This window comes from Triturus cristatus, chromosome 11 (genome assembly GCF_964204655.1).
Source record: "Triturus cristatus chromosome 11, aTriCri1.1, whole genome shotgun sequence".
Lineage (NCBI taxonomy): Eukaryota > Metazoa > Chordata > Amphibia > Caudata > Salamandridae > Triturus > Triturus cristatus.
In genome coordinates this window covers 1,104,634,212-1,104,659,244 of record NC_140594.1, presented here as the reverse complement: position 1 = coordinate 1,104,659,244, position 25,033 = coordinate 1,104,634,212, and the positions used below count along the sequence as shown (strand labels likewise).

At 45.4% G+C, this 25,033-nt stretch overlaps 1 protein-coding gene across 2 annotated transcripts in view; it reads right to left on the bottom strand.

The window, feature by feature from the left end:
• CLCN2 (chloride voltage-gated channel 2) overlaps window positions 1–25,033 on the bottom strand; it is a 580,205-nt gene that overhangs the window by 143,995 nt on the left and 411,177 nt on the right. For both annotated transcript variants that reach the window (XM_085635528.1, XM_085635529.1), the window contains exon 13: window positions 2,794–2,863. In XM_085635528.1, the coding sequence (XP_085491654.1) occupies window positions 2,794–2,863 (70 nt within the window). The remainder of the gene's footprint in view (window positions 1–2,793; window positions 2,864–25,033) is intronic.

The window sequence follows — 25,033 nt, the reverse complement described above, 5'->3', positions numbered from 1 at the left end:
AGGGGAGCCCTTGTATGCTCAATTTCCATACATGACCAAGAACAAGGTCTTACATATATCGATGTGTTGTGGAGGGGGTATAACAAGATATTTACATTAAGTGGAGTCCAGAGAAATGCATTCACTTTTGAGAAATTTCCATTAAGTCATTTAATTTCCATACAGCTGTATATAATGTATTTGTAAGCACTTACAATCATTAATAAGCTAGTAAGCCAATCAGAAAAAAACAGATGTTTTTGGTCCATCCTACAATCACCAGAAGAGAACCTGAATCCACCATTCATATTTGGCCTCTTTACCCAATATTAGTAGACCATCATTCACACTTTATTAGTCACAATACTTATTTTTAATACAACTCAGGAATTAACAAATCACATTCTAGCGCTATGGAGTCGCCATTATACCACATGTTCCAATCTTTTACTTGTCATATCGAAGAATGATCTTCCTCCTCTTTGTTCCGAGTTGTAATTTGAGATTGTAATCTGAAGGTTGTCTGTTATTACCTTGATGTTCTTCTACATCGAAGTACAACTGCACCCTTCTCACTCCGCCGAGTGCCCTTACATTACAAAGGGGAGTTCATATCGCATTTTACTGCTAGATCCAACATAATACCCAGACCTTAATTTAATTATTAATACCAACATAACCTTCTCTCCTAACTACTAAAACTAAATTGTGTTAAACAATTACTCCTAATCCTTTATTCAAATAAGCAAGAATAACATAACATTAAGGATCCCTCATTGAAATATATAAATAATTTACATTGGAATTTAATTAAATCCTTAGCCTTTGGGTAAAGTTACTTAGGGTCATCAATTATCCATGACTTCTCTCTAATACAAGCCTCATTTCTCCCTAATTTGATATTATTGTAATTTAAATGTGACCTTAATCTAAATCAAACACCAACCTAAACCCTTTACTCAGAATAAAATTAAATAAATAACTTCAACCAACTTGATTTTAAGTGTTATTAAAAAAATGTACATTTGATGATAAATATTTATGTTTTAAACCCAACCCTAAATTTATTTACATTAAAATAAATCCGAGTAAAATGAAAAGCCTTTACAAAGTCTGAAAACCAAACCAAATACATAACATTTTTATAATAAAAATACATCTTTTTTAAAATTAAATACACATCTATCTCTCTCAGCATCAAACAGTTCAAACAAAATATGAAAAATTATTTGTGTATATTACAGACACACAATTAAATGAAATATTTAATCATTCCTCAAATAAACCTAACTATATTAAATGAAATACCATGGTACTGAATAGTTCTAATTTACATTACATTAAATTCATACTCTTAAGCGTAACTTTATTGTATTTGGAATCAATGAAATTAATATGATTAATTAACCATACCCTATTTTTCTAAGTAAGTTAGCTCACATTCATTGTACTTATTATGCCTACTGGACAATATAGCGACTGATGTTGCAGAGAACTTCACGTAGCTCCCTGCGACGCAGAGCCATCAGTGTAGGGGGGAATAACGTTCTGAGTTTGCAGACTGGACCAATTTTACCATGCTCTGAAGCAGGCTCAAGCACTGATATTTCTTCTGACTGCACAGATTTGAACCCTTATCAGGTTTTCTTGGTGAAGGACTATTCAGCCTTTTAAGTGCAAATTGTAAATGCTCGGGTCTACACTTGCTAATACCGACTCTTCGTTAACACATCTGTGTAGCAGCACCACTCAACAAGCATTAGAAATGCAATAGTCTCGCATTTTATTTGAGTTAGGGTTATTGGCATAGCTCAACAGGTACCGGACAGAAATTGCCACTTTGCAGGTGCCGAACAGAGCATTGCTATGTGAAACGGCCTGAAAGCCTAAAACGATGTTGATAGCCTACAAAATAAAAAAGGCAGATCAGGATGACCAGGACGAACCGCGGAGATATTGGGATGGCCAAGGCAAGCAAACAATGAGTTGAATCGCCTGGGCGTGACCCAAACACACAAAGGCGGGAGAATCAGACCCAATGCACCAATAAAATCACCGTATTTCTAAATGGCACACCAATGAACAAATGGCAATTCACTGGCATACCAAAAGCCGATAGAGGAGATAACAGGTCTTGCAGGCAGCGCATGCACGCTGCCTAGGCTCGACCTAAAAATGGAAATAAAGCCTTAGGAACGCACCAATCTATATCAAAGACTATACAATCCCACGGGCAACAGGTTAATGGTTGAACTAAAGTAATGTGATGTTTCTTGCTGCAGTTTAATTGGTCATCATAGGGTTAATGAATGTCACACTACACCTCAGTGATTTGGGGGAAATTAAGTCAGTGCAATCCCATGAGAGTCAGTCGCAGGCAGCACTTAATTTGTATATTAATTAGTGCCTGGGCCCTCATCAGGAGGTCACTTCTGGCTGCACTACCTATTGCCCCTACCATGCTGCCAACTACAGTAACAACACAACTACTAACCATCACACTCCTACAGTTTTGACAAATATGACTATTCCAGGCCCCAAAGTTATAAGAATGGATTTGGTAGTAGGTATTAATCATTTCAAAGCATATTGAATTAATAAACAACTGTTGTTGCACTTGTCTCTAAATTGGACAAACAGAGCTGCCATGTGGCAGATGGTCATAATTGCCTGTGTTTCAACTAAGTGCCGGTGCCGAGCACCGGAAACCACCGTCTCAAATTAAGTACTGGTCTCAGGTGTCTCAGTGAGTGCATAAGGATGCTCAATGCTAATATAGGGGGTGCACACTTAGTTTAAAAATGTCAAACTTACCAATGACAAAGACGGGCATGAAGGCGCCGCAGGGCACAGGGATGGTTGTCACCAGGGCGGACATCCAGAACTAGAGGAGGAAGAAAAAGAGGTAAGAATCAGAGGTGGAGAGAGAGAGTAAGAAACAGAGATTGGCGAGAAAGAAGGAGACAAATAAGAGTGGCAAGTCTTATAAATGAATAGTAAAAGAGGTATTCAACAGATATAGGTAGTGAGATAGACACAGACAGACAAGTAGACAGATAGACAGCCACGGATAGGGCGGATAAAACACAGGCATAAAACCAGGCAGAGAGACGACAAAACCTGGAGAGTGAACCAGGCAAAAGGAGGTCAAAGGAATAGGGGAATGGTGATGGAACAAGAGAATCATAGGCCGGGCAGCGGGGGTAAGAGAAAGAGATAGGGAAATGTAAAAAATCAGAGTGAAATGGAAAGGGAGTATGAAAAATAAGAAATATGAGAAAAGAACCGAAAACAAGCAAAAAAAAGTTGACAAGAAAAAACTAATTTAAAGCAAGTATTTGTAAAGTGGAAATAGGAAAACAATGAAAGAAAAGAAGCGTTATGAACTTTAATTTCTTTGTAAAAAAATAAATATATATATTAAAAAGCTTTCATTGATTGCGATGACAACAATAAGTCAACATTTTCCACCCCCTGTCATATCCACTACACGCAGGGCTTTAACCCCTTGAGTGCCCCGCCCTTTCCCCGCCCTGTGCCGGCCCTTTCATTAGCGGGCGGGGTTCATGACGAGATAGTCGCGTCATGGGCACAGCGCAACCGCGGCCCATGACGAGACCATCTCGTCATGGGCACTCAAGAGGTTAAGTGGGCTGGGTCTCACTGGTGCTGAGCACCAGCAGTTTTTTAAAGGGGGGTCTCGAAACAGGTCCCTATCGGGCTCTGTTTTGAGCCCTGGAGCAGGGGGTCCATTTTTTCCGGACTGCAGTGACAGCAGGCGCATCGATGTGCGCGTGCTCACACTGCTCACTTCTCACTAGTGGAGAAGCTACGGTATGACATCATGCCAGGTGAGCGTTGTAGGGGAAGGGAAATCCTTTAAAGAGAGTCATTTTCTCTCTAAATTTCCCTTCTCTTAGGAGCAGCAACATTGTAGTGGTGTCACCAGGCCTTTGAATGGAAGCTTTTTCAATATTATATACAAGCCATAGTTGCTACCAATTTATCTTATGCAACTAACAACCATTGACAAAGCCAATAGTCCTGACTTGTTGTAGGTATGATGTTACTTGTTGAAACATATATCTGGATGCAATGACAAACAGCAAAATGCAAGTCGGGCTGCACACTTTGCTAAGCACAGATTATTATCTTGTATGTTTTTAAGCCACGCCCTTAATTACATTGGCCACGCCCCTTTGAAAGACCCCCACGTTTTTTCAACCCATTTAAAGCCCTGACTACAAGGATAGTTACGGCTCTCGGTAAAGTGACATTTTGCTGCCACCTCCCCTGGGATGGCAAAACATTTGTTGCTTGAGGAAGAAATCCTGGCAGCCTCGGCTGGAGACATCCAAGATGGCTGCCTTCAATTGCCTTGTCCTAGAACCAGAAATAAATTCCAAGAAGCGCAAAAGCAATACAGGTCAACACCCTTTGACCCTAGAGAGGGCAATGAAGGTAACTTCACATGTACTATCCCTGAGAGTAACTATGGAAACGTATCTCTAACGCTACCACATTCAAGCAAGCCAATCGTATTACAACTTGGGACTCACAGCCATTATGGCACACAAGGATACTGCATGTCCCCACGTGACAGGGGCGGAACAGTACCAGGTCTCCATACGTCATCACGACGGCCACAAAAGGAACACCTCACCCCCCACACACACACCTTGAAGATGCAGAAATCAGCAGAATAGTACCACATCGCTTGAGAGATCCTCTGATAGGTGCAGGAGAGACCAATCACATGTCTGCATTCGCAAAGTAAATGCAAAAGAAAATGCAAAGTCTCAATTAGTAATGCACATTGCAATCTACAACTGCCTTTGTAAATCACAATGCACACAGTGAAACACCCAAGTCCTGGGGGGGGGGGGGGGGGGGGGGCACTAGGTTGCATTCACTCCTTGTGACTTTCAAGGTTATTCACAAATGTGCTGCAACCACTAAACCATGGCATTATTTTCGACTGCCGGGAGCAGGCAGCGACCATTTGCAAAGTGCAGGCTGCTAACGTATGACAGGTTACACTCTACATGTGCAAATAGGATAGCTCACGTAACATGGGGTCTAAGGGGCGTATTATAGAAGTGCCCTGGGGGCGCAACGGGCGTTTGCACCGGCTTTGCATGCCCCTGGGGCACTTTGGTATTAGAGAACTGGCCGCAGACACTTCTGTAATACTTATAGCGCTGGCGCACATACAGCGCCAGCACTTGCTCAAGAGGGCGTTCCCTCATTTCCATGGGGGCGTGGCCCCATGCAAATGAGGGAATCCCTTTGCCTCGGCGCCCGTGCTGTATTACAGACGTGGGTGCAGAGGCAAAGAAGCTCTCAGGAGGCGCTCTGACAGTGCACCACCCCAGATATCCCCTAGCAGGTTGGATGCAGTCACTCACTGCACCCGCCTGCAAGGGGATATTTATTCCCTTTTAAAAGTGCAGGCGGGTGCCACATGCACTGTGAAAACAAGAAGCGTCTTGAAAGCAGAGGGTCGTTTTTCACAGGAATGTGCTGCCCTCACTTCAGCGCAAGTTCAGGGCTGTTTTTGGGGTGGCCCATTCACCATCTTGCGGCACATTTTCTGGCTAGCGCTGGGCGCACCTTTTGAAAGGTGCGCCCAGCGCTAACCAAGAAAATGTATCACATATATAATACAGCCCCAAGGGCTCTTTACTAACCCCGGGCGTAGTACTCCGCTTCGCCCACGGAGTGTACGTAGCGCTGCCTGCTTCGCGGTTTACGAAGTAGGCGTAGCAGGCAGCGCTACGCACACGCCAGGGCAAAGCAGAGCTGCCTGCCGCCCGCCTCCCGCCCACCCTCCTTTTAAAATAAGGTAAACTATGATAAAAAAAAAATGCCTTACCTGCGGCGCGGCGTCCCGGGGCTCCCTCTTCCTCGTTGACGACAACTTCTTTTCACAAATGCGCATGCGCGGACGCCCGCGCATGCACATTTCTCGCGAGAAATGCGCATGCGCGGGCGTCCGCGCACGCCCCGGGACGCAGCGCTGCTGGTAAGGCATTTTATCTTATTTTTTATCATAGTTTAACTTATTTTAAAAGGAGGGCGGGCGGGAGGCGGGCGGCGCGTAGTGGGGCTACGGGGAGCACGCGAGTGTGCGTAGATTTGGCCACACTACGCGATGCTCCACGTAGCCCCATTACGCCCACTACACCCACTACGCCCAGGGTTATTCTTTACACAATGCAACACTTTTTAAGGCACTATGACTCCAGCTCCGTTAACAGGGGAGGGGGTCACAAGGCTCGCACATTGTGAATAGGAAAGCAGAGGTAGAAGTCTGCTGTCCCTTGGGGGCCACCACCAATGCACAAGGCTGACCCCCAATTACCCTTCAGCTGATATTCGTAAGGTAGGCAGTTTGCAAGTCACTGCATGCTGGCCCTTTGTACACCGAAGGATTTGTGAATCCTTCACTGTACAAGTGCAAAGTTGCACACAGTAGAATGCAGAGCATTGCACTGCACTGTGAGCAGTCACTTTAAGAGTCAGGCCGCGCATCTTCACACCCTTTCTAGGTGTGGTAATTGTTGTGCTGAACTTGAAGCTTTTTTTAATTTAAAAGATTCCTAAAATGCGTCCTGCCAGTTGGAAGAGTGAGTCAACCCTGTTCAGACTATCTGTTGCAATGTGCTGCAGACCCCCCTCTCAAGAGGACAAACCATTCTCTTGTTTTTGAGGGACAAACGATGGAGAAAAGCTTGCATGATGGCCGCGAGCTACTCTCTAGCTGAGCCTATGACAAGCCTCTCTTATCTTCTGCTACTACCAATAGTAAGTTTAAAGGCCCGAGTAAGGATTGAGGGCATTTATAGAACACAATTTTAGCTGCTTGAATACTCATCAAAACTTTCGGGGTACACAGTGGGTTGTATGTCTGAATATCGAGCACAAAAATATTGTGGTACCGAAATATCATAGCCAGAATACTGACAATGAAAATATCGTCATATAAGTGTATAGAGGTATGTTGAGCTCTATGTACCAAAAAAAAAAAATATATATATATATATATATATATATATATATATATCTTCCAAAGGTTGCCCAAACTTGAAAGCGTACACGATGAAAGACAGACCTCAGCTTGCGCAGCAAAGTCTTTATTCATCATACTGTCATGCACATCAGGATATTTCCTCCCTCACTCAACACGTTTCGGAGCTCCTGCTCCTTGCTCATGGGTGCCTCGTTTTCGAGCAGATACGTTTGGGCAACCCACAGACACTGGGTCCTGGTAGCCCTTTCAGTCATCCACCCAGATGGATGTTGGATCCTGCAGTCCTGGAATATCCACCAATGGGGAGGCAGCACTCGCTATTTAATACAGGACTGTTGCTGGCACCAGTGCAGTATGTTGCTAGCATCTGAAGAAGGTATTTACCGAAAGGCGTCATGCTAATTACAGAATAAACTCACCTGTTTATGAGGCATTGGGTCCCCTGTCGTATATAGAAGGAGGCGACATGTGTTGGCTATATATATATATATATATATATATACACAAACAAAAACACGTTTGGCTAAATTCATAGCCTTTTTTCACAGTGAAAAAGGCTGCACATTCAGCCGAAACGCGTTGTTCCTCTTTTTTAGGTGTATGGTATCACTGATGCAACAACATATGCAAGTACCATTTATTGTTTGATTTATAAAAATCATTACAATATTAGCATACAAATACTAAAACATGTATCAATTAATGGTTAAGATGTTAACACACGATAGAAATAATAAGAATTAATCTCACTGATTTCTGAATTCATGCTACATGATTTCCTATAAAATCCCAAATACGGCCCTTGGCCCATTAAAAGTACCACGTATGGTAGCAGTGAATAGAAGCATGTAATATTCGTCGGTAATAATTGCGTAAAACCCGATCAGCGCCTATTAAAATCTCGTAGGCTCTCTAGGTTCATTCTACGTCAAGTGAGACTGCATCACAGGGTTAGTTCTAAATCAAAGACCTCTTCAATTATGTAACAGTTAAGAGACAATAATAGTTTGTTGAATTTTAACATCCTACTAAAAAGTGTGGGGCAGAACTCTAGTCTTTACTAAAAAGCCTACTAACCAGTGCTTTAAATGGGCCGGTACTCACCGGTACTGAGTACCGGCACTTCTTAGATTTATCACTCGGAGTACCGGCACTTCTCTACTGCCGAGAAGAGTACCGGTACTCATGAAACGCGGGCGGCCTTTTTTTGATTACTAAGGCACCTCTATAGACCTGCGCGGAGCCCAGCTGAACAATTCAGCGTGGGCTCATTTGCATACCATCTCGGTGTTCACAGACATCGAGGCAGCCCAGTGATAGCGTAATTAAGAAAGCCATGGGAGGTAACCAGGTTCAAATGGCTTTAAAGCGTACCGATTCTTTTGTTAAGTGACTGCTTATGTTTGCTTGCCTGTGATTGTTGAGAAAAATGAGAGGAGGGGGGAGACAATAGAGACACTCTTGGAAGTTATATTAGCGGAAATGTGTGGAATGTTTTGTCGGTGCATGTCTGCTTGTTTCTTTCTGTGTCACTCGAGAACAGCAACAATTTATGTTGCACATTTTACAAAACAACGAAAAGTTGAAATATCGCCGTGTTTGGGTTTCGTGTTTTTTGTTATAAGTAAACAAACCTGCTTTGTTCATTGAAAGACATTACCCATGTGTTTTGGTATGTGCTGCAAGTAATATCGAAGTCAATAAGTATTGGCATGTCTTGCCCTAAGCCCCGCCCCCAAGCCCCGCCCACTCACCACATTTAAATGAGTGCCTGCACTATTTTGCCCCCATTTAAAGCACTGCTACTAACAATCCCACTTACATTATACTGATAAACTACAAGGGGAACAGAAGAATGTGCAGGTTAGCATTTTTAGAAAATTAGAGCGGCCCAATGCTGGCTAGCAATTATTGGCTCGCTGGTTCTCAAATTGAGTAAGTCTTTTTGCCACTCTTGTAACAAACGCAGTGAACCGGATGTTAAGCATCTGGTTCTCTGGGTTCATGGATGTAAGGGTAGCTTGTCGACATGAGCAAACGCCAAGCTTGTTCCATTCACCACGTTGCAGTATTTTTCTGTCATTAAGAAATACAGGGCAAAGAGAAACCACGTGCTCAATGGATTCTTTGCTACTCCCGCACCCCCCGCACATTGTATTATCATCTGTATGGCGCCAGCTGGGATGGTGATGCAGGTGGGGCCATTCCCTCATTCGGAGAGCCAGGAATCTTTTTTTCCAATACACTGCATAGGTATACGACAGATATCAGGCCTCAACCCCTGGCTTAAACCGCGATACGACCGTCCAAGTGATTTTACAATGGGCCAGTTGTGCCCAGTCTGAATGAAAAGACCAGGAACGAACGTTAGTTTTAAATGAACATTTTGAGGACTTGTTGAGGTGTATTGGTGCCCCAAATTTCTTTTGCCTCCAGAAGTTGTAAGGAATCATCTAGATAGTGGTGATATGATCGTCCCTGATGATATTTCCTGCCACAGCATAGCCTCCAGGCTTGATTTTCTGGATGAGCGTAGCTTGTTGCACAACTTGATAAATGCTCTGGCCCCAACTGCTCGATGATCTTGGAGGCCAAACTCAAGTTGTATCTGTGCAGGGACAAAGATTTTGGTAAGCTCAGCACTTGCTTAAAAATCCTTCTTGTTTTTTTGTTCACCAAACTTTTGTCCTTCCCTAACATAATCTCCTGACTGTTAGTAAGGTAGTTGGGGATTTTGGCTTTCAAAACAGATATTAGGGGGGAGAGGCTTGGGTCGGATAACTGCTTTGCAAGCTTCATGAGTACTACCTGGATGTTCAGTGCTTTGACTCCGACCTCTTCCCTGTGTTTAGAGAAGGTGCACCTTCTGTCCATGCGAACCCCTAAGAATTTGTATGCGGCGGCCTTTTTGATGCTTTTTCCATTAAACTGCCATCTACCTCCTTGAAATTTCCTTAACCCATAGGTATGTACCCTTGACTTTGATAGGTTTAATGCCAAATCATTTAAGGTGGTATAAATGAACAACCAATCAAGCAGCCTCTGCAAGCCGACCCTGGTGTGACTGAGCAGGGCAAGGTCATCTGGATAGAAAATGTTACTGATCCTAGTCCCCCCCAAGTTTTGGAGGATGGGAGTTAACATCTTTAAGTGACTGCGATAGATCAGAGATGAAAAGGTTGAAAAGGAGGGGTGCCAACACACAACCTTATTTTATCCCCCGTGTTGTTTGTATTTCTCTAGAGATGTGGGAACGGTCACCCAGTTTTATACGAATCCATGTATTTGTATGTAACTGGATTATGGCCTTTAGGAGGACAGGGTGGAATCCTCCATCTCTGCAGTTTGGACCATAATTGTCCCCTGAGCACACGATCGAAAGCTGCCTTGAAGTCAACGAAGCAGCAATGAATTGGCATTTTGAGGCGGCAGCTTTGTCCAACAGTACTGATATTGCAAGCAAGTTTGTAATACTTCCTGATTTTGCCACGAATCCTGTCTGATTGAAGCTTATGAGATGGTTTTTTTATAGCCCACAATGACAGGTCTTGAAGCAACAGATTGGCATAATATTTGGATTTGACGTCCCAAAAGTGCAATCATCCTGTAATTTCTCGGATTGGATCTCTTGCCGCCTTTGGAAATTGGATGTTTAACGGCTCCGCGCCAGGACTCGGGTATGAGCTAGTTAATCCAACAGTAGCCGAATAAGGATGCCAGTTGTTCAGCCCAAAAGTCAGTATCCTGCTTGTACAGTGCCTGTGGAAGGCCATTTGTCCCAGGAGCCCCGTCTGAGCAGCTTTTAATTATAATGCGTGCCATTCGAGTAGTCAGTGCCTCTGATGCTTTTGACGCTTGTTGGAAGGACACCTCCCGCTGGTGCGAGGATTTAGCATTGGTTACTATTTGCTTCCAGGTGGCCATGTATACAAGTTGCTCTGATGTCCCAGCATGGGCTGTGCCAGGAGGAAGCAGCAGTTGACTTGGGTTGATACGGAGAACTGATTTTGAGGGTAAACAACTTCCTTATCAAACACATTAAAGTGGGCTGTTAGAAAGGATAACCATTCGTCTTCGTGGTTATTCGCGCTACTTTGACCTCCTTGGCTGTTTATTCTCCCATTCACAAGGGACCAAAAGGTCTTTGAGTTATGATTTTTACTTGCATGGACTAATTTTAACCAGAACTGGTCAGAGCGTTTGTGTGACTCTAGAAATATTAATTTCCTGAATACATTTTTGGCATGTTTGTAGATGTTAAATAGCTGGTCGTCCCCGTGCACCTCCATACATATCTCAATGTTGAGTTATGCAGAGGTTTAATTTCCTGATTTCAACAGATGTAATGGTTGGGTTACTTTGTTTAGTTTTTTGTGAAGAGTACGAAAATATTGTAAGCAGTTGGATAGAAAAGATCTCCCACAATGTGGTGAGCGGAGTATCATCGAGGCTCCTTGTACCTAACTGGGATCTACATGCTGTCATTATTGTCGATATCAAAGAGTCTGACCATTTTAACCTTATCAGGTTCTCTGTAAAGATTTCTTTTGTTGCCAGACTTGTCGTAGTATGCCGAGCTACACTATGTCACAGGGTGATTACTTGCGGTCCATGGTGATCATCGCCTCACGCAGTGATGGTGTAATTTTCGATCAGAGGGAGCATCTCCTTATTACATATAGTGTAATCTAAAAAGGAGTAAGTACGGACATTTGTTTTGTGCCGTTTGAAGGGTTGTCCATAGGAAAACGACCAGTCAAAGTTATAAAGCTGAGAATGTTGAACTGTAGTACCACATATTCACCAGGTTTACTGTATTTATTGCCATTGGGCTTTGATTGTTCCATAATAGGTGGGTTTATTACATCGTGCTAGTCTGGGACGTCTTGAAAGAGGTTTGTATTATAATCGCTGGTTATCAGACAGGCTGTATGTCCGTAATCGCTTAATAGTTTACACATGATCCAGATCAGGTGCTCGAACTTGAGGCTTTTCTCTCTGGCGCTTGGTGAAATGCATACGTTGATCAAGAGCATTTGTTTGCTGACTTAGAGCTTCTGATCCTTATGCCAGTGATCCAATCTTCTTCGAATTGTAGCTGGTTGTAGGAAAGTGGCTCTGTATATACTGTTCCCAAATAGGTACAGTGTGCACAGAGTCCACAGCCCCCAGAGGTTTGGCAGAGGCTAAAGTTAGATATAACCTTACTCTCTAAAGTGGTTGCTTGGTCGAGCAGTAAGGCAGTATCAGAGGACAGTGTAAAGCATTTGTTGTACACACTCAGTCAGCAAATGGTCTCACACACTCAAGAACTGAACTCTAGACCAATGGTTGATATATAAAAATATATGGTTGTTTAATTTTAGAACCAACAATAGGTATCAAAATATACTTTCTCAGAATGAGATGCTTTAGTTAAATACTTTGCAATAGGCAATTGACTTTTGAATGCAATAGTTACAGTTTGCTGCAATAGGCAACACAATTTCAAACACAATAATACATTGAGCTCAATGGGAATTTTAAGTTATATGCAATTGATTACTTTCAGGATTACTTTTCTAACTCCAGGACTGGATCCTAGATTCAGTCCTGGGACAGTTCTTGGAAACAAATGAGTAAATACGTTTTAGTTACTGTTGTGATATTTAAGCAATATTTTGCTATTTTAAAAGTTGACCAACTTTTTCTAATCAAATTACCAATGTTATCCTATTGGAGGAAATTCACTTAACAGGTAAGTGGGGTTATGGTTACTTTTTCTAGGTCAGTGTTGGACCCTGGATCTAGCACTAGTGTACCACCTGTAAGCAGTTGAGTAACTGCGTTTAAGTTATACTGGCGAATTTTAACGAATATTTATAAGTTTGAGAAATCGACAGAAGAAATTTCACAGAAAAAAAGTCAATGATTTCCTATGGAAAAAAATTCAAGTTACGGGTAAAGTATGTTCTCGTTACTTTTGTAATCCAGTGCTGGGCTCCTAGGCTCAGTACTGGGACATCTATCTAAAACAGGTAAGTAATTACGTTTTCACAGTTGGTACAATTTTTAAAGAATATTTGTAGTTTGTAAAAATCGACAGAAGAAATTTCATAGAAAAACAGTCAATGGTTTCCTATGGAAGAAAATTGAGTTAGTGGTAAGTACGGTTGTAAGTACTTTTCAGGGTCAGTGCTGGGCATCAAGATCCAGCACTGGGATCTCTCCTGATAGCAGGTGAGTATTTCCGTTTGTTACTCTGTTGATTTTAGGTGAATATTTTAAAGTTTAGAAACTCCACACTTAGAAGAAATTTCAAGTGAAACCAGTCAATGTTACCCGATGGAAAAAAAGTGAGTTATCGGCTTTTGGGTAAGCACTCGACTGGCAGAGTTAAGGTTCTGGGCATAGACTCAGGGGTCTCCCAGGGTCAGGTAAGTACAGTTGTTACACCCTCAGCGGCACAGGGACAGCCGGGTGCAGAGTGAGTTAGGCCCAATGTTATCCTATGGAAGGCAGTGGGTCCTTGGTTGGTGGCTGCTGACTAGCAGGCCACGCGGCTGTGGGAGCTGGGCTCCTGGTCACTTGCTCAGGGCAAATGGGGAAGTAGGTACTAGAAGAAGTTGCACTGCTAGGGCCACTTGGGCGGCTGGGTGCAGGGTGCTTTTGAGCCGTTGGGCGCTCAATGGATTGCAATGGAAAAGCTCAAGGACGAACAAAGGCTGCAAGCTCGGGGACGGAGATTCTTCAGGTGTGACCACCACTTTGTGAGGTAAGTTGGGTAGTTGGAGGATAGGTAGGTACCCAGGAGTTGAGCACAGGGGGCCGCAGGGCGCCGGGTGCAGGGGTGCCTTTTGATGTCAGGAAATCTTACCCTCTGTTGATCGCGGTTGGGGGAGTCCCTGGTTTCGAGGCTGCAGGCGTCGTCAGGAGCGTCGAGGTGGGTCCTTGGGTGCCGTATTCAGGGTCACAGTTGCCGTGTGGACGTCCTCAGGGTCTTTGTCCACTCCAGCACAGGCCAGGTTTGACGGGTGCAGAGTGTGCAGGGTTCGTGGTTCCTGGCTGGTGCCAGGGGTCAGTTACTTGCTTTGAGCAGTGCCACTGCTCGTGGGAGTCCCAGATGCTCAGAGTCACAAGGTAGCTAGGTCCTCCAGGGTTTGTGAGGTTGCTGGCCACAGGAGATGCCGGGATTTAGCAGGAGCAGGTTCGAGGGTTGACAGTCCGGTAGGGCTGGGGCCAAAGCAGTTGGTGTCTTCCTCTTGTTAGCAGCTGCACGGCAGGTCTTCTTGCTTCTTGATCTTCTTTGCTGTTTCGGAATCTGGAATCTAAGGAAGGAAGGTTCAGGGTGCCCCTAAATACTAAATTTAGGGGCGTTACAGGTAGGTAAAGGGCAGGGACCGCTGGGTCCCTGCCCTGGAGTGCGTACACCCCCTATCCTGCCACTCTCCTGTGGGAGGGGGGGCAGTGGCCTAGTCCTGATTGGGTAGAGCTCCCCTTCTTCAAGATGGCGAAAGCCCGGGGAAGTGCTTCGCCTCGCCTCCCCCACCTGAGGGGTGGGGTTGGCAGAGGCTGGCACACCCCCTGTCCTTCCTTGGGGTTTCCGGCCAGTCTTCCCGCCAGTGAGGGAGTTTAGAACCGGTAGGGGTCAGTTGCTGGGTACAGCAAGTGGCCTGGAGAAGCTCACAAAGGCGGCATGCCTTTGAAGCTTCCCCTGCCCATCCTGGGGGAGGAGAACTAGCACCTCACCCAGGATGTGCATTGTTGCAGGCCCAGGAGAGCGGATGGCTCTCTACCCTGGGGTCCAGCAACATGTCTGCTGTGTGGCAGCCTAGGCAGCCCCTCAGACCAGATGTGGATTGTAGGTTAGGTTCAGGGGGCATCTCTAAGATGCCCTCTGTCGTGCATTGTACATTAAATCCTGCACTGGCATCAGTGCGGGTTTAATGTGCTGAGAAGTTTGATACCAAACTTCTCAGTCTTCAGTGAAGCCATCATGGTGCTGTGAAGTTCGTGTTGACGATCTCCCAGCACCATATACTCTTAAATGGCAGCACTGCCCTTACAGTGCCCAGGAATGGACCTGGGTACTGTAGGGGCACAGGGCTCATGCTCCTGTACCCACACCACTGGCATAGGGCACCCAGCTAGAGCGGTGGCTGATGTATGCCAGGGCAGTGTAGGTTGTGGGCATGGCACACAGGGATGTGTGCCATGTCGACTCTCTGTTTTGTTCTATGCCCAGAAACTCAGCCTGCAAGAGCAGTGTGTTTGTGTCAGGGTACAGGGCCTCTAAGGGTGGCACAATAAGTGCTGCAGCCCTTAGGGGCCTTCCCTGGTCACAAGGCCCTGGGTACCTAGTGTACCATTTAACAGGGGCTGACACGTGGCCAGGGTTTGCCAATTGGGGTTTTAGGTTTCAGCATAGTTTTTAGGTAAGGAACATAGGCCCTGGGCACCTGATTGGCAGGAGTCCAGGGCACACTCAGTCGCAGTACATTGAGCAATTCAGCAAAAAGTGGTGGCATAGCATGCAAGAAAGATGGCACTTTCTCACACTGGTCAAATTTCACACTTAACTTGCGAGCGACATAAATGGAGAGGCCACCCCGGAGTCTACCAAACTTGTGTGATCTTGAAGCAGGAGGCCTGTATTCCAGGTATCTTCTATTGGGAGGCTACCTCTGACCAAGCTTCCTAAAGAAGTATAACCTCATGGTTTTTCAGGAACTTTATCACACCCAATGACTCAAGTTTTGTAATAAGACCGTTGATGTTCTACGAGCACATTGAAAGACTGGGTTGGGCGTTGTTTACGGTACTAGTTGAGCCAGTGCGCGGGATGGTTTTAAAAATTGGTGGGGGGTTGCTGATTATATTTTGAGACACTGCACTGCGCTTATTGCGCTTTTTCTGCAGTCTTTTCTTTTCGCTTTTAGTCAGATGTTTTTGGGGGGGGATTTATTCACTGTTTCATTCCCTGGGATGGTGTCCCCAATGCCCCATGTTGACAGAGACCTTGGCGAGGTCTGTGGTTCTACGTTTGTCAGAGTCTGATCTTTATTATCTAATTTAGCTTGTTGAAAAGATCTAGGGTTAAAGATCGGACATAGATTGTTGGAAGACAGGGCTACCGGTTGAGCGTTGGGAACTTCTGTTGGCGGGGTGTTAACATTTACTGCTGGGTCCTCGTTTCCTGTGATGATTTCCCGCTCTGCGCTCTGCTTAGTAAACGATGTCTGGGCAGTTAAATCGGGTGGATGTGTGCGCAGATGATGGGGCTGAGACTGCAGACCGGCTGATGATTTCCTCATTTCTGTCAGCACCGTGGTCAGGAACTGGGGAAGGGAGGACAGACTGTCAATTATTGGAGAACAGCAGCATACTGATTATACCATGTTAGCGTTGGATTGTGCTTTTAATATCAGTTTATTGAGCCCTTCCAGTTTATTATCGATCCCTGCCATAAAGACTGCGAGTATATTTAAAAGGTCAACTTGTAGATCAAGTTTATCAGAATGGTAATTTAATGCCTTTACTGTAGATTGTTAAGTTAGCAGAGGTTGAGGCCAGGGGACATTGGGCTCGGCCACTGTCGAGTCGAGTCATTGGTATGTATCCACTTCCTTTTTCAAATCTGTCTTGAAGAAGGACAAGTCCAGAAGGGAGTGATTGTTGTGCTGTCCTTGCTTTATTTCAGGAAGGCCATGATAAGCCTGGGCTGGAGGCATAGTTGGAGTTAGCAATTTATTGTTGCCGGGCGAAACCCTTGTCCATTGCGCTGATTGAGGTCTAAAAATGTTCTTCTTTTCTGATGGGTCTATGCTGTTGGTGTTTAAGTTGAGTTCCTGCTGCAGGGGTGACCTCAGGTTAATAGAGGAGTCGTCCCTTAGGATGGTTATCGTCGCCGAAATTTGTACCATATTGGATTTTGAATTTGTCCCCTGACTGGGAGGTTTGGTCTTAAACTGAGGATGGCTGGGGTATGATGCTCGTTCCCTTTGAAGGGGCTGTCCTCAGGTGAACCAATGTCCTGCATGTAGGGCTGCTCGTGGATCAGAGCCTGGACTTTAATTGGCGCAAGATCCACTTCCAGGCGTGCTCGCTGGGACTGTACAGGAGGGATCGTCGTTTCGTTGGGGTTATTTGAACATAGGGCTTTAATTCCACTTTTCTCAAAGTAGTCTCTGAGGGTCCTCTTTTGTGCACCCACTGCTGCTTCGACATGCTTGTAATATTGTTTATTTGATTGGTCGTTCGATGGTATAGTTTCCGCCTCTATTGTACAACCTGAAGGGGGGCTGGATGCCCTGGAGTTCAGAGAGGTGGCGTGAAGGTGGGGAGTGATGTTGCCACCCCGGGTACAAGGACTCTTTGATCTTTTCTTTGTACCACTTGTTCCACTTGAACACCGTTTCTTTCCTTGTTCTTCCTGACCTCATCATAGTTTTTTAATAGTAGCTTAGTGAGGCTGTCTGCCTGTCACTTACCAGTAGCCTCCACTAGTAGAAGGGGAGGAGGTGGGACACTATCAGGTCTTGATTCCTTGTACAGCCCATTATCTTCTTGGCGGAGGGGAAATTCCAGCCTCCCACTTACTGGTGAGGAATTCACCTCCAGACAGGATGTGGGTTGGCAGATGGGGGGATAACCTAGTTGAGGTGAAGATATGTTTGGGTTATACACCCCCAATGTCAAATGTGTCTTCTGCTAGTGCACACTAAGACCAATTAACAGATTGTGGCTAAATTATTGCACATCCTCTCCGGTCTCTCTTTTTTTTTTTTTTTTTTTTTTTTTTAAGCACGGTCGTGCCTACCCAATGTCTGTCAGTTAGTGTCATGTTGGTCTTCTGTGGACTATGACCTTCTGCGAACGCTGCAGGCTGGGGAGCCAGTCTGTGGAACTCTTCGCGGCAGGCTGAGGGGCTCCGGAACTCTTATGATCTTCGCAGCTCCTCACAACAAGCTCAGTTTCCCCCACCTCAGAGCCCGCCGCGTGCAACGCCAGTAGGGAGAGCACGGGTTGGAGGGCGGGGGTAACAGGAGAGGGCACCAGCACTGGCAAACTATTTCTGCTGGTGAAGCCAAGGCAGGCGGGCTGAGAGCGGTCACGCTGGCTCGCAAGCTGCACTGGCCTATTGCAGGCTGCCTCTACGAGGCCAGTTGTGCCGCAGCTCTAGCATTCGAAGCTACCCGCCCTCCCATACCGCGCCTCACTGGTGCGCCGGTCGGAAGGCGAAGGTGAAGCGGGCCTGACACGCCAAAGAATCTCGTCACTCTCCGCAGGTACAGCAACCGTGGTGAGCCCCCAATAGAATAGAGTGAGAGACGTTGAGCCTCCGGCCCGCAGCACATCCCAAGCAGCACCCCGCTCCACATTGCTCTGCACCGCTTGCCACTCCGCTTCAGCTGCAGTTGGTAGGAACAGGTTCTTTTCTTCAACATTGGTTCTTTTCTGGGCAGGGAAATGGTCAGAGATCTGTTCCCACCACTCAGAACAGCAAACAAGAAACACCGGCCACTCCTTCCTGCAGAAAATAAAATAGGAAGTTCTCCCAGGAGACCACTAAAAGCAGTTCGAGTCACTGGATCCCATATTAAATATGAATAAATCCACTCAAGTGCCGGCTTTCCTTTGCAAGAATACGCGGCTGGAAAGAATTTGTGTTTGCAGTAAATGACGAGTTTGGCAAACTTGTCGTCTGAGGACCGCGATCAGACGCACATCGGAAAGTTGCCTGTATGTATGTATGTGTGTGTGTATATATATATATATATATATATATATATATATATATTATCTACTGGCGGTCGCCAGTAGATAGTTATAGTTAGGACCGTGTTTCCATAGGAAATCCGCAACATTCTATTTGGAATAACTTTGGCGCCGGTTGACGAATCCTCGCAAAAGTTTCAAAATAGGTGTGGCGCTCCGCTCCGCTCCTACCCTGAAAGTCTCGGGGGGATTCGTCAAGCGGGGGCTGAGAAAAAAGGGGGTCCCAAAACGCGTTTTCCCCATGCATTTTCGCATAGGACCTTTAGTCCGAGCTACAGCCCGAACGGCTGAACAGAATTACTTGAAATTTGGCAGAGAGGTAGTCCTCAGGTCAGAGATGTGCCTTTTGCAGGTCTGGTGTAAATCTGTTCAGTAGGTCCTGAGAAAATAGCATTTAAATCAATATATATATCTGTAAGCGCGCTCCGTGCGCTTACGGTAAGCTTACCGTACGCGTACGGTGCCGTGCGCGAGCTCAATTCTGATTGGTGGTTACATGACTGTAAACATTCGAATCGGTCGAAATCAGAAAGTGTCGGCCGCCATTTTCTGTCTCTCGCACTGAAAAACAAAGGTGGATAACGTGAAAAGGGGGCAACGAAGAGAGTTGCAGACCCCCTAGCGTTTGTCAGGGGGTCCACGAAGGACCAAAAAGTACGAAAAATACATTTAATAATTTTTAAAAAAAATCGCGGAGTGCGTGTACGGTAAGCTTACCGTACGCGCACGGCAAAAAAAACAAAACGAAATAACAATCACATTTATTAAATAAATTGAAGGACCCGCAAGGGAAAAAAAAAAATTGTTACTGTGTAAAAAAAGGCGAGGCGCGCACGGTATGAACTGCGCAATGTGGGCGCTCGGTGCACGAAGCGCACCGAGTGCCCACAGCGCGCGCACGGTGCGCGAAGCGCACGGTGCGCGCAGCACACCGTGCACGCAGGGTGTGCGCACGGTGAAAAGCCAGAAAATAAATAAATAAATAAATACATAACTTAGCATTTAAAAAACCGTACAAATTCACTGAAAAAAACATAGGTTTCACACACGTTATAGTTAGGAATTTGCATTTAAAAAACCTTGCAAATTCACTTAAAAAACCATAGGTTTCACACATGTTATAGTTAGCTGTACATTTTACTCGTAAAAAACCAATGAAATTCCACGTTATAGTTAGATCAGGTAACTATAACTTGCGCGACCGCAATCCACAATGTGTCATTTCAGATGTCATCATTGATGTGATGAGTGATGTCACTGACCATGTCATGAGTGATGTAATATGTGACGTCATCAGCAGTTTATTGTGGGCGCGCAAGTTATAGTTACCTGATCTAACTATAACGTGGAATTTCATTGGTTTTTTACGAGTGAAATGTACAGCTAACTACAACATGTGTGAAACCTATGGTTTTTTAAGTGAATATATATATATACACACACACACACACACACACACACACACACACACACACATATATATATATATACACACACCTATGTATACATATATACATACACACACACATATATACACACACACATATATATTACCTACTGGCACTCGCCAGTAGGTAGTTTTAGTTAGGACCTTGTTTCTATTCAAAAAGCGTTTTGTTTTCCCAATAACTTTGGCGCCGGTTGACGATCATTCTCAAACTTTACAATACTTATGGCCCGCTGCGGTCAGCTCCTATCTTAAAAGTTTCAGGGTGATTCAGAAAGCGGGGGTCGAGAAAAAAGGGGGGTCCCAAAACGTGTTTTCTCCATGTTAATTCCCATAGGAAATTTTAGACACGACTACAGCTGCTGAACGGAATTACACCAAATTTGGCAAGAAGGTAGCCCTCGATTCAGAAAGAAACCTTTTTTTTTAAAATGGTGTAAATTCGTTCAGTAGTTTCTGAGAAATTCAAAAAAATAGAGGTCGGAAAATCGTTTTTCCCATAGGAAACTTTATGCAAGGCTACAGCCGTAACTACTGAACGGATTTACCCCAAATTTGGCAAAAAGGTACTGCTTGGCTCAGAAAGCAACCTTTATATGGGGTAAATCCGTTCAGTAGTTGCTGAGAAAATCAAAAATAAAAGTTTCAATATATAGAGGCACGGTGGATCCGCGCACCCTCCCGATCACGAGCTGCATTCTAATTGGCGGTCAACACTTCAAACCAGGAAGTGTTGGCAGCCATCTTGTGCCTTGGTAGAACCGAGGCACAAGAAATCAGTAAAACAAACTCGAAAAACAAGAAAAGGGGGCAGGGTAGAAACACCCTGACCCCCTAGGCCTGCTTAGGGGTCCCACAAGGACCCCCCCCCCAAAAAAGCATTTTTTTTTTAAAAAGAAAACAATTGCGGGATGCGCGGAGGATCCGCGGATCCGGCTGCAAAAATAAACAAATCGAAGCGCGGTCTCCTGCGCTTTGGTATTAATTAGCCCCCAGGTGGGCCAAGTCCCGGGGGCATATTAAAAATATATTTGCTGGGGCCCAGGGGGACCCCTGCAGTTCCGGGGACCTGCACACCCTGGGGCTTTCTATAAATATTTGCAGTGGGCACACAGTCCCCCCCACAGCCCCGGGGACCGCCAACCCCTGGGGCTTGTCTCATAAATGGGTGGGGAGCCTCCAAGGCCCCTCCAAGGCCCCCCCAAGCCCAGGGGACCACCACCCCCCCAGGGCTTTTCTAAAATATTTGCAGGGGGCTCACGGCCCCCCCCCCAGCCCCAGGGACCACCATCCCCCGGAGCTTTTTTTTTTTTTTTTTAAACTACCTGTGGGGGGGGGCTCGAACCGCCCCACCCGCCACGGGGACCGCTACCTCCCCGCGGCACTAACTATGCAAATTTGGGGGTCCGTTACGGACCCCGAGCCCCGGGGACCACCACCTCCCTGGGGCTTTGCTAATGTTGGGAGGGGGGCTGCGTAGCCCCCCTCCTGGAGCCAGTGATGGCCCTGAAGACCGCCACCCCCAAGGGCAGGCTCCTGCAGTGTCCCGGGGTGCCCACCCCCGGGACACTGCTGTTTGCAATGACAGGGCGGGAGCCTCGCGGCTCCCGCCCTGTCATTGCAAACTCTGGTTTGGGTTTTGAAAGCGAGAGCAGGAAACCTGCTCAAGCTTTCAAAATCCAAACCACATTGCTTTTCCACACGGGGAGCTGCATCTTAGCAGCTCCCCGTGTGGAAAAGCACTACCGGCTCCCGCAGGAGGCGGGGAGCCGGCGGGACCATGGGGTAATTGGGGACCCCCCCCACAGTCCCCAATGAGAGGCCAGGCCCCGGGGGTGGCCCCTCATTATAAAATACATTTTTTTTTTAATAACACGAAAAGGCCGGGCCCCGGGGGATGTGGTTCCCGGGGCCATAAATGGCCTGAGGAGGGGGGCCACGCAGCCCCCCTCCAATAATTTAATAAAAAAAATAGGGGTCAGGCCCTGGGGGATGGGGTCCCCAGGGCCAATAAAATAGGAAAGGAAGGGGGGCCACACTAACCAATCAGGTATGTCCAGTAAGTGCCACAGAGTTGCATTGCAGAGAGGTGTAAAAAGGGGCTTTGCCTGGACCACCTCTCTGCAACGCAGCTCCCTGGCGCATACTGCAGGTATCTGGTGGGATAGTGGACCCCAGGGACCGTCAGCATTCAAGGGGACTTTATCCCCCAACTAAAAACGGCCACAGGGCGTGTTTGCACACGTCACCTCAGGCCACCCCCTACCTTCACCAGTGTGCAAACGCACCCTGTGGCGCGTTTTAAGAGGTCGGTTTGATCCCCCTGCCCTATTCTGTACTAGGGTCTTAAAGAGGAGGTCATGCTAATCACAGGGGTAACCCAACGCATAGTGTTCCCTAGTGTATGTAGGTGTTTTCACTGTATTCTAAGTGTATTTTAGCATAGCACTGGCTCTAGGCCTGGTTAGTCAGAGTCAGTTACCACCAGTACCCATCTGAAAAAGTTGTGGGCACAGGAGGACTTTCTGCTCCTCTGTTGGTTCTTCTTCCTGCACTTTTCTTCGTCTTTGTGGACTTCTGTTGCTTCTTTCTGCATTTCTTTTTTTTCTTTCTGTGCGTTGTTTCTTCTTTCATCACATGTCCTACCTCTGTAGGCATAGTTAGAAACTAGCATTTAAAAAACCTTTGAAATTCACTGAAAAAGCCATAGGTTTCAGGGGAGTTATAGTTAGAAATTAGCATTTAAAAAAACCTTAGAAATTCACTGAAAAAAACGTAGGTTTTAGGGAAAGTTATAGTTAGTTGGTCATTTCACTCGTACAAAACCATAGAAATTCCCCAGTTATAGTTAGTTCAGCTAACTAAAACTCGCGACCCCGCAATGCACTGCTGATGTCACATATTACATCACTCATGACATGGTCAGTGACATCACTGATGACATCACTAATGACATCTCAAATGACATCATCCAGTGACTGTGTGTTTCTGTAAAGTTTAAATATGTTTAATATATATAGGGAAAGGAGTATTGAAGAATGAGTGGGTGTATAAGTGTCTGAATAGATGATTTAGTAGGTGCGTGACTGACTCTATAAGTGAGTGATTAAACTTATCTTACTGAATGCATGGTTTAGTGAGTAAACTTTGTGAATGTCTGTATCCGTCTGTCTGTTGGTGTGCAAGCAGCTGCATGGGTTTGCTAATAGCTACATGAGTGTCTATATGGATTATTGATTGGTTGTCTGAGTATCTGTATGGGTGACTGAGTGTTTGTGTGGGTGACTGTACATAGATGTGTGAGTGGGTGATTCACTGAGTGCATGGTTTCAAGAGTTCATCTGTGATGGACTGTATGGGTGGGTGAGTGTGTGTATAGGTGTGTTAGTGAGTGAATGTATATGTGTGAGTAACTACATATGTAAGAGGAAGTATATGTGTGTTGGAGGATATAAATGGCTATAAGTGAGAGTGTGTGATTGTGAGAGTGGCTGTATGGATGAGTCTGTGCTTGTATCAGTGATTGTATAAGAGCGTAAGTATGTGCTAGTATTTGTATGAGTAAGTGAGCTGGTGTGTGTATAACTGTATAGGTGAGTAAATGGCAGTGTGATTAATTATTTGCATGACTGACTAGGATGAGTTTCTATATAGGTGTATGAGTGCATATGATAGTCCTGTACTGAGTGACCATAAGTATGAGCGACTGTACGGGTGAGTGAGTGGATGTGTGTGTGTAAACCTAAGAATCAGTGAGTGGGTATGTAGTTATTGGTGTTGGAGTGTCTATGGTTTTGAGAATGGCAGTCTGTAATTTAGAGTGGGTGTATCAAAGGTTATATTAGGGTGTGAGAAGATGCATCAAATTATCACATGGATACATGGATGATGTCATCAGTGATGTCACTGACCATCTCATGAGTGATGTAATATGTGACGTCATCAGCAGTGCATTGCGGGGGCGCGAGTTATAGTTAGCTGAACTAACTATAACAGGTGAATTTCTCTGGTTTTGTACGAGTGAAATGTCCAACTAACTATAACTTTCCCTAAAACCTATGTTTTTTTTAGTGAATATATATACACACACACACACACACACACACACACACACACACACACAAAATATACATACCTAACAATACCTTGGTAATACCTACCCCATTATATTGCTTACCTATAAATACTTACTGCCACAATTATTTGGTGGTGGATAAACCGGGTAAGATATTTTTGTAGCGTAGTTCGGAGAGCTCGATATTCAGACAGTGTACCAGAATGCCCAGGACAGTCAAAATGAATGCCCCTCCTGCTGGGAGTTTGATAATGGCTTGGACAAGGAAGCGGTGCCTGTTCTCAGGCCTGAATGACTACAGTCTAGCAGACAGATGGTCACACTTCAGGCACTGCTTGGCACGCAGACACATGCGTGTCATTATGTCACGGTGACTTGGCACATTGGGCTTGCTGGCCTAACTGTTAACAGACTAAAACGAAAATATGTAAGCGGCTGCAGAATGCACGCAATAGGCGGGATTTCATCCTGAAATCAAGTTCTCTGACAACAACCGCAGGCTCACTTTGGGCAACTAAGATGACCAGAACAGTGGGTGAGATCCTGGTAGCCCCAAACCTAGTTATATTCTTATCTCTTACCTACAACCAACAGTGCATCACATTTCTGTGTCCAACACCTACACTAACCCTGGGCGTAGTTCGCGAAGTAGCACTTCGCGAAGCTACGCAAAGTGCAGTTCGCACTACGCGAGCTACGCGTAGCACGTCGCGAACTGCGTAGTACCTTGTTCGCACTGTGC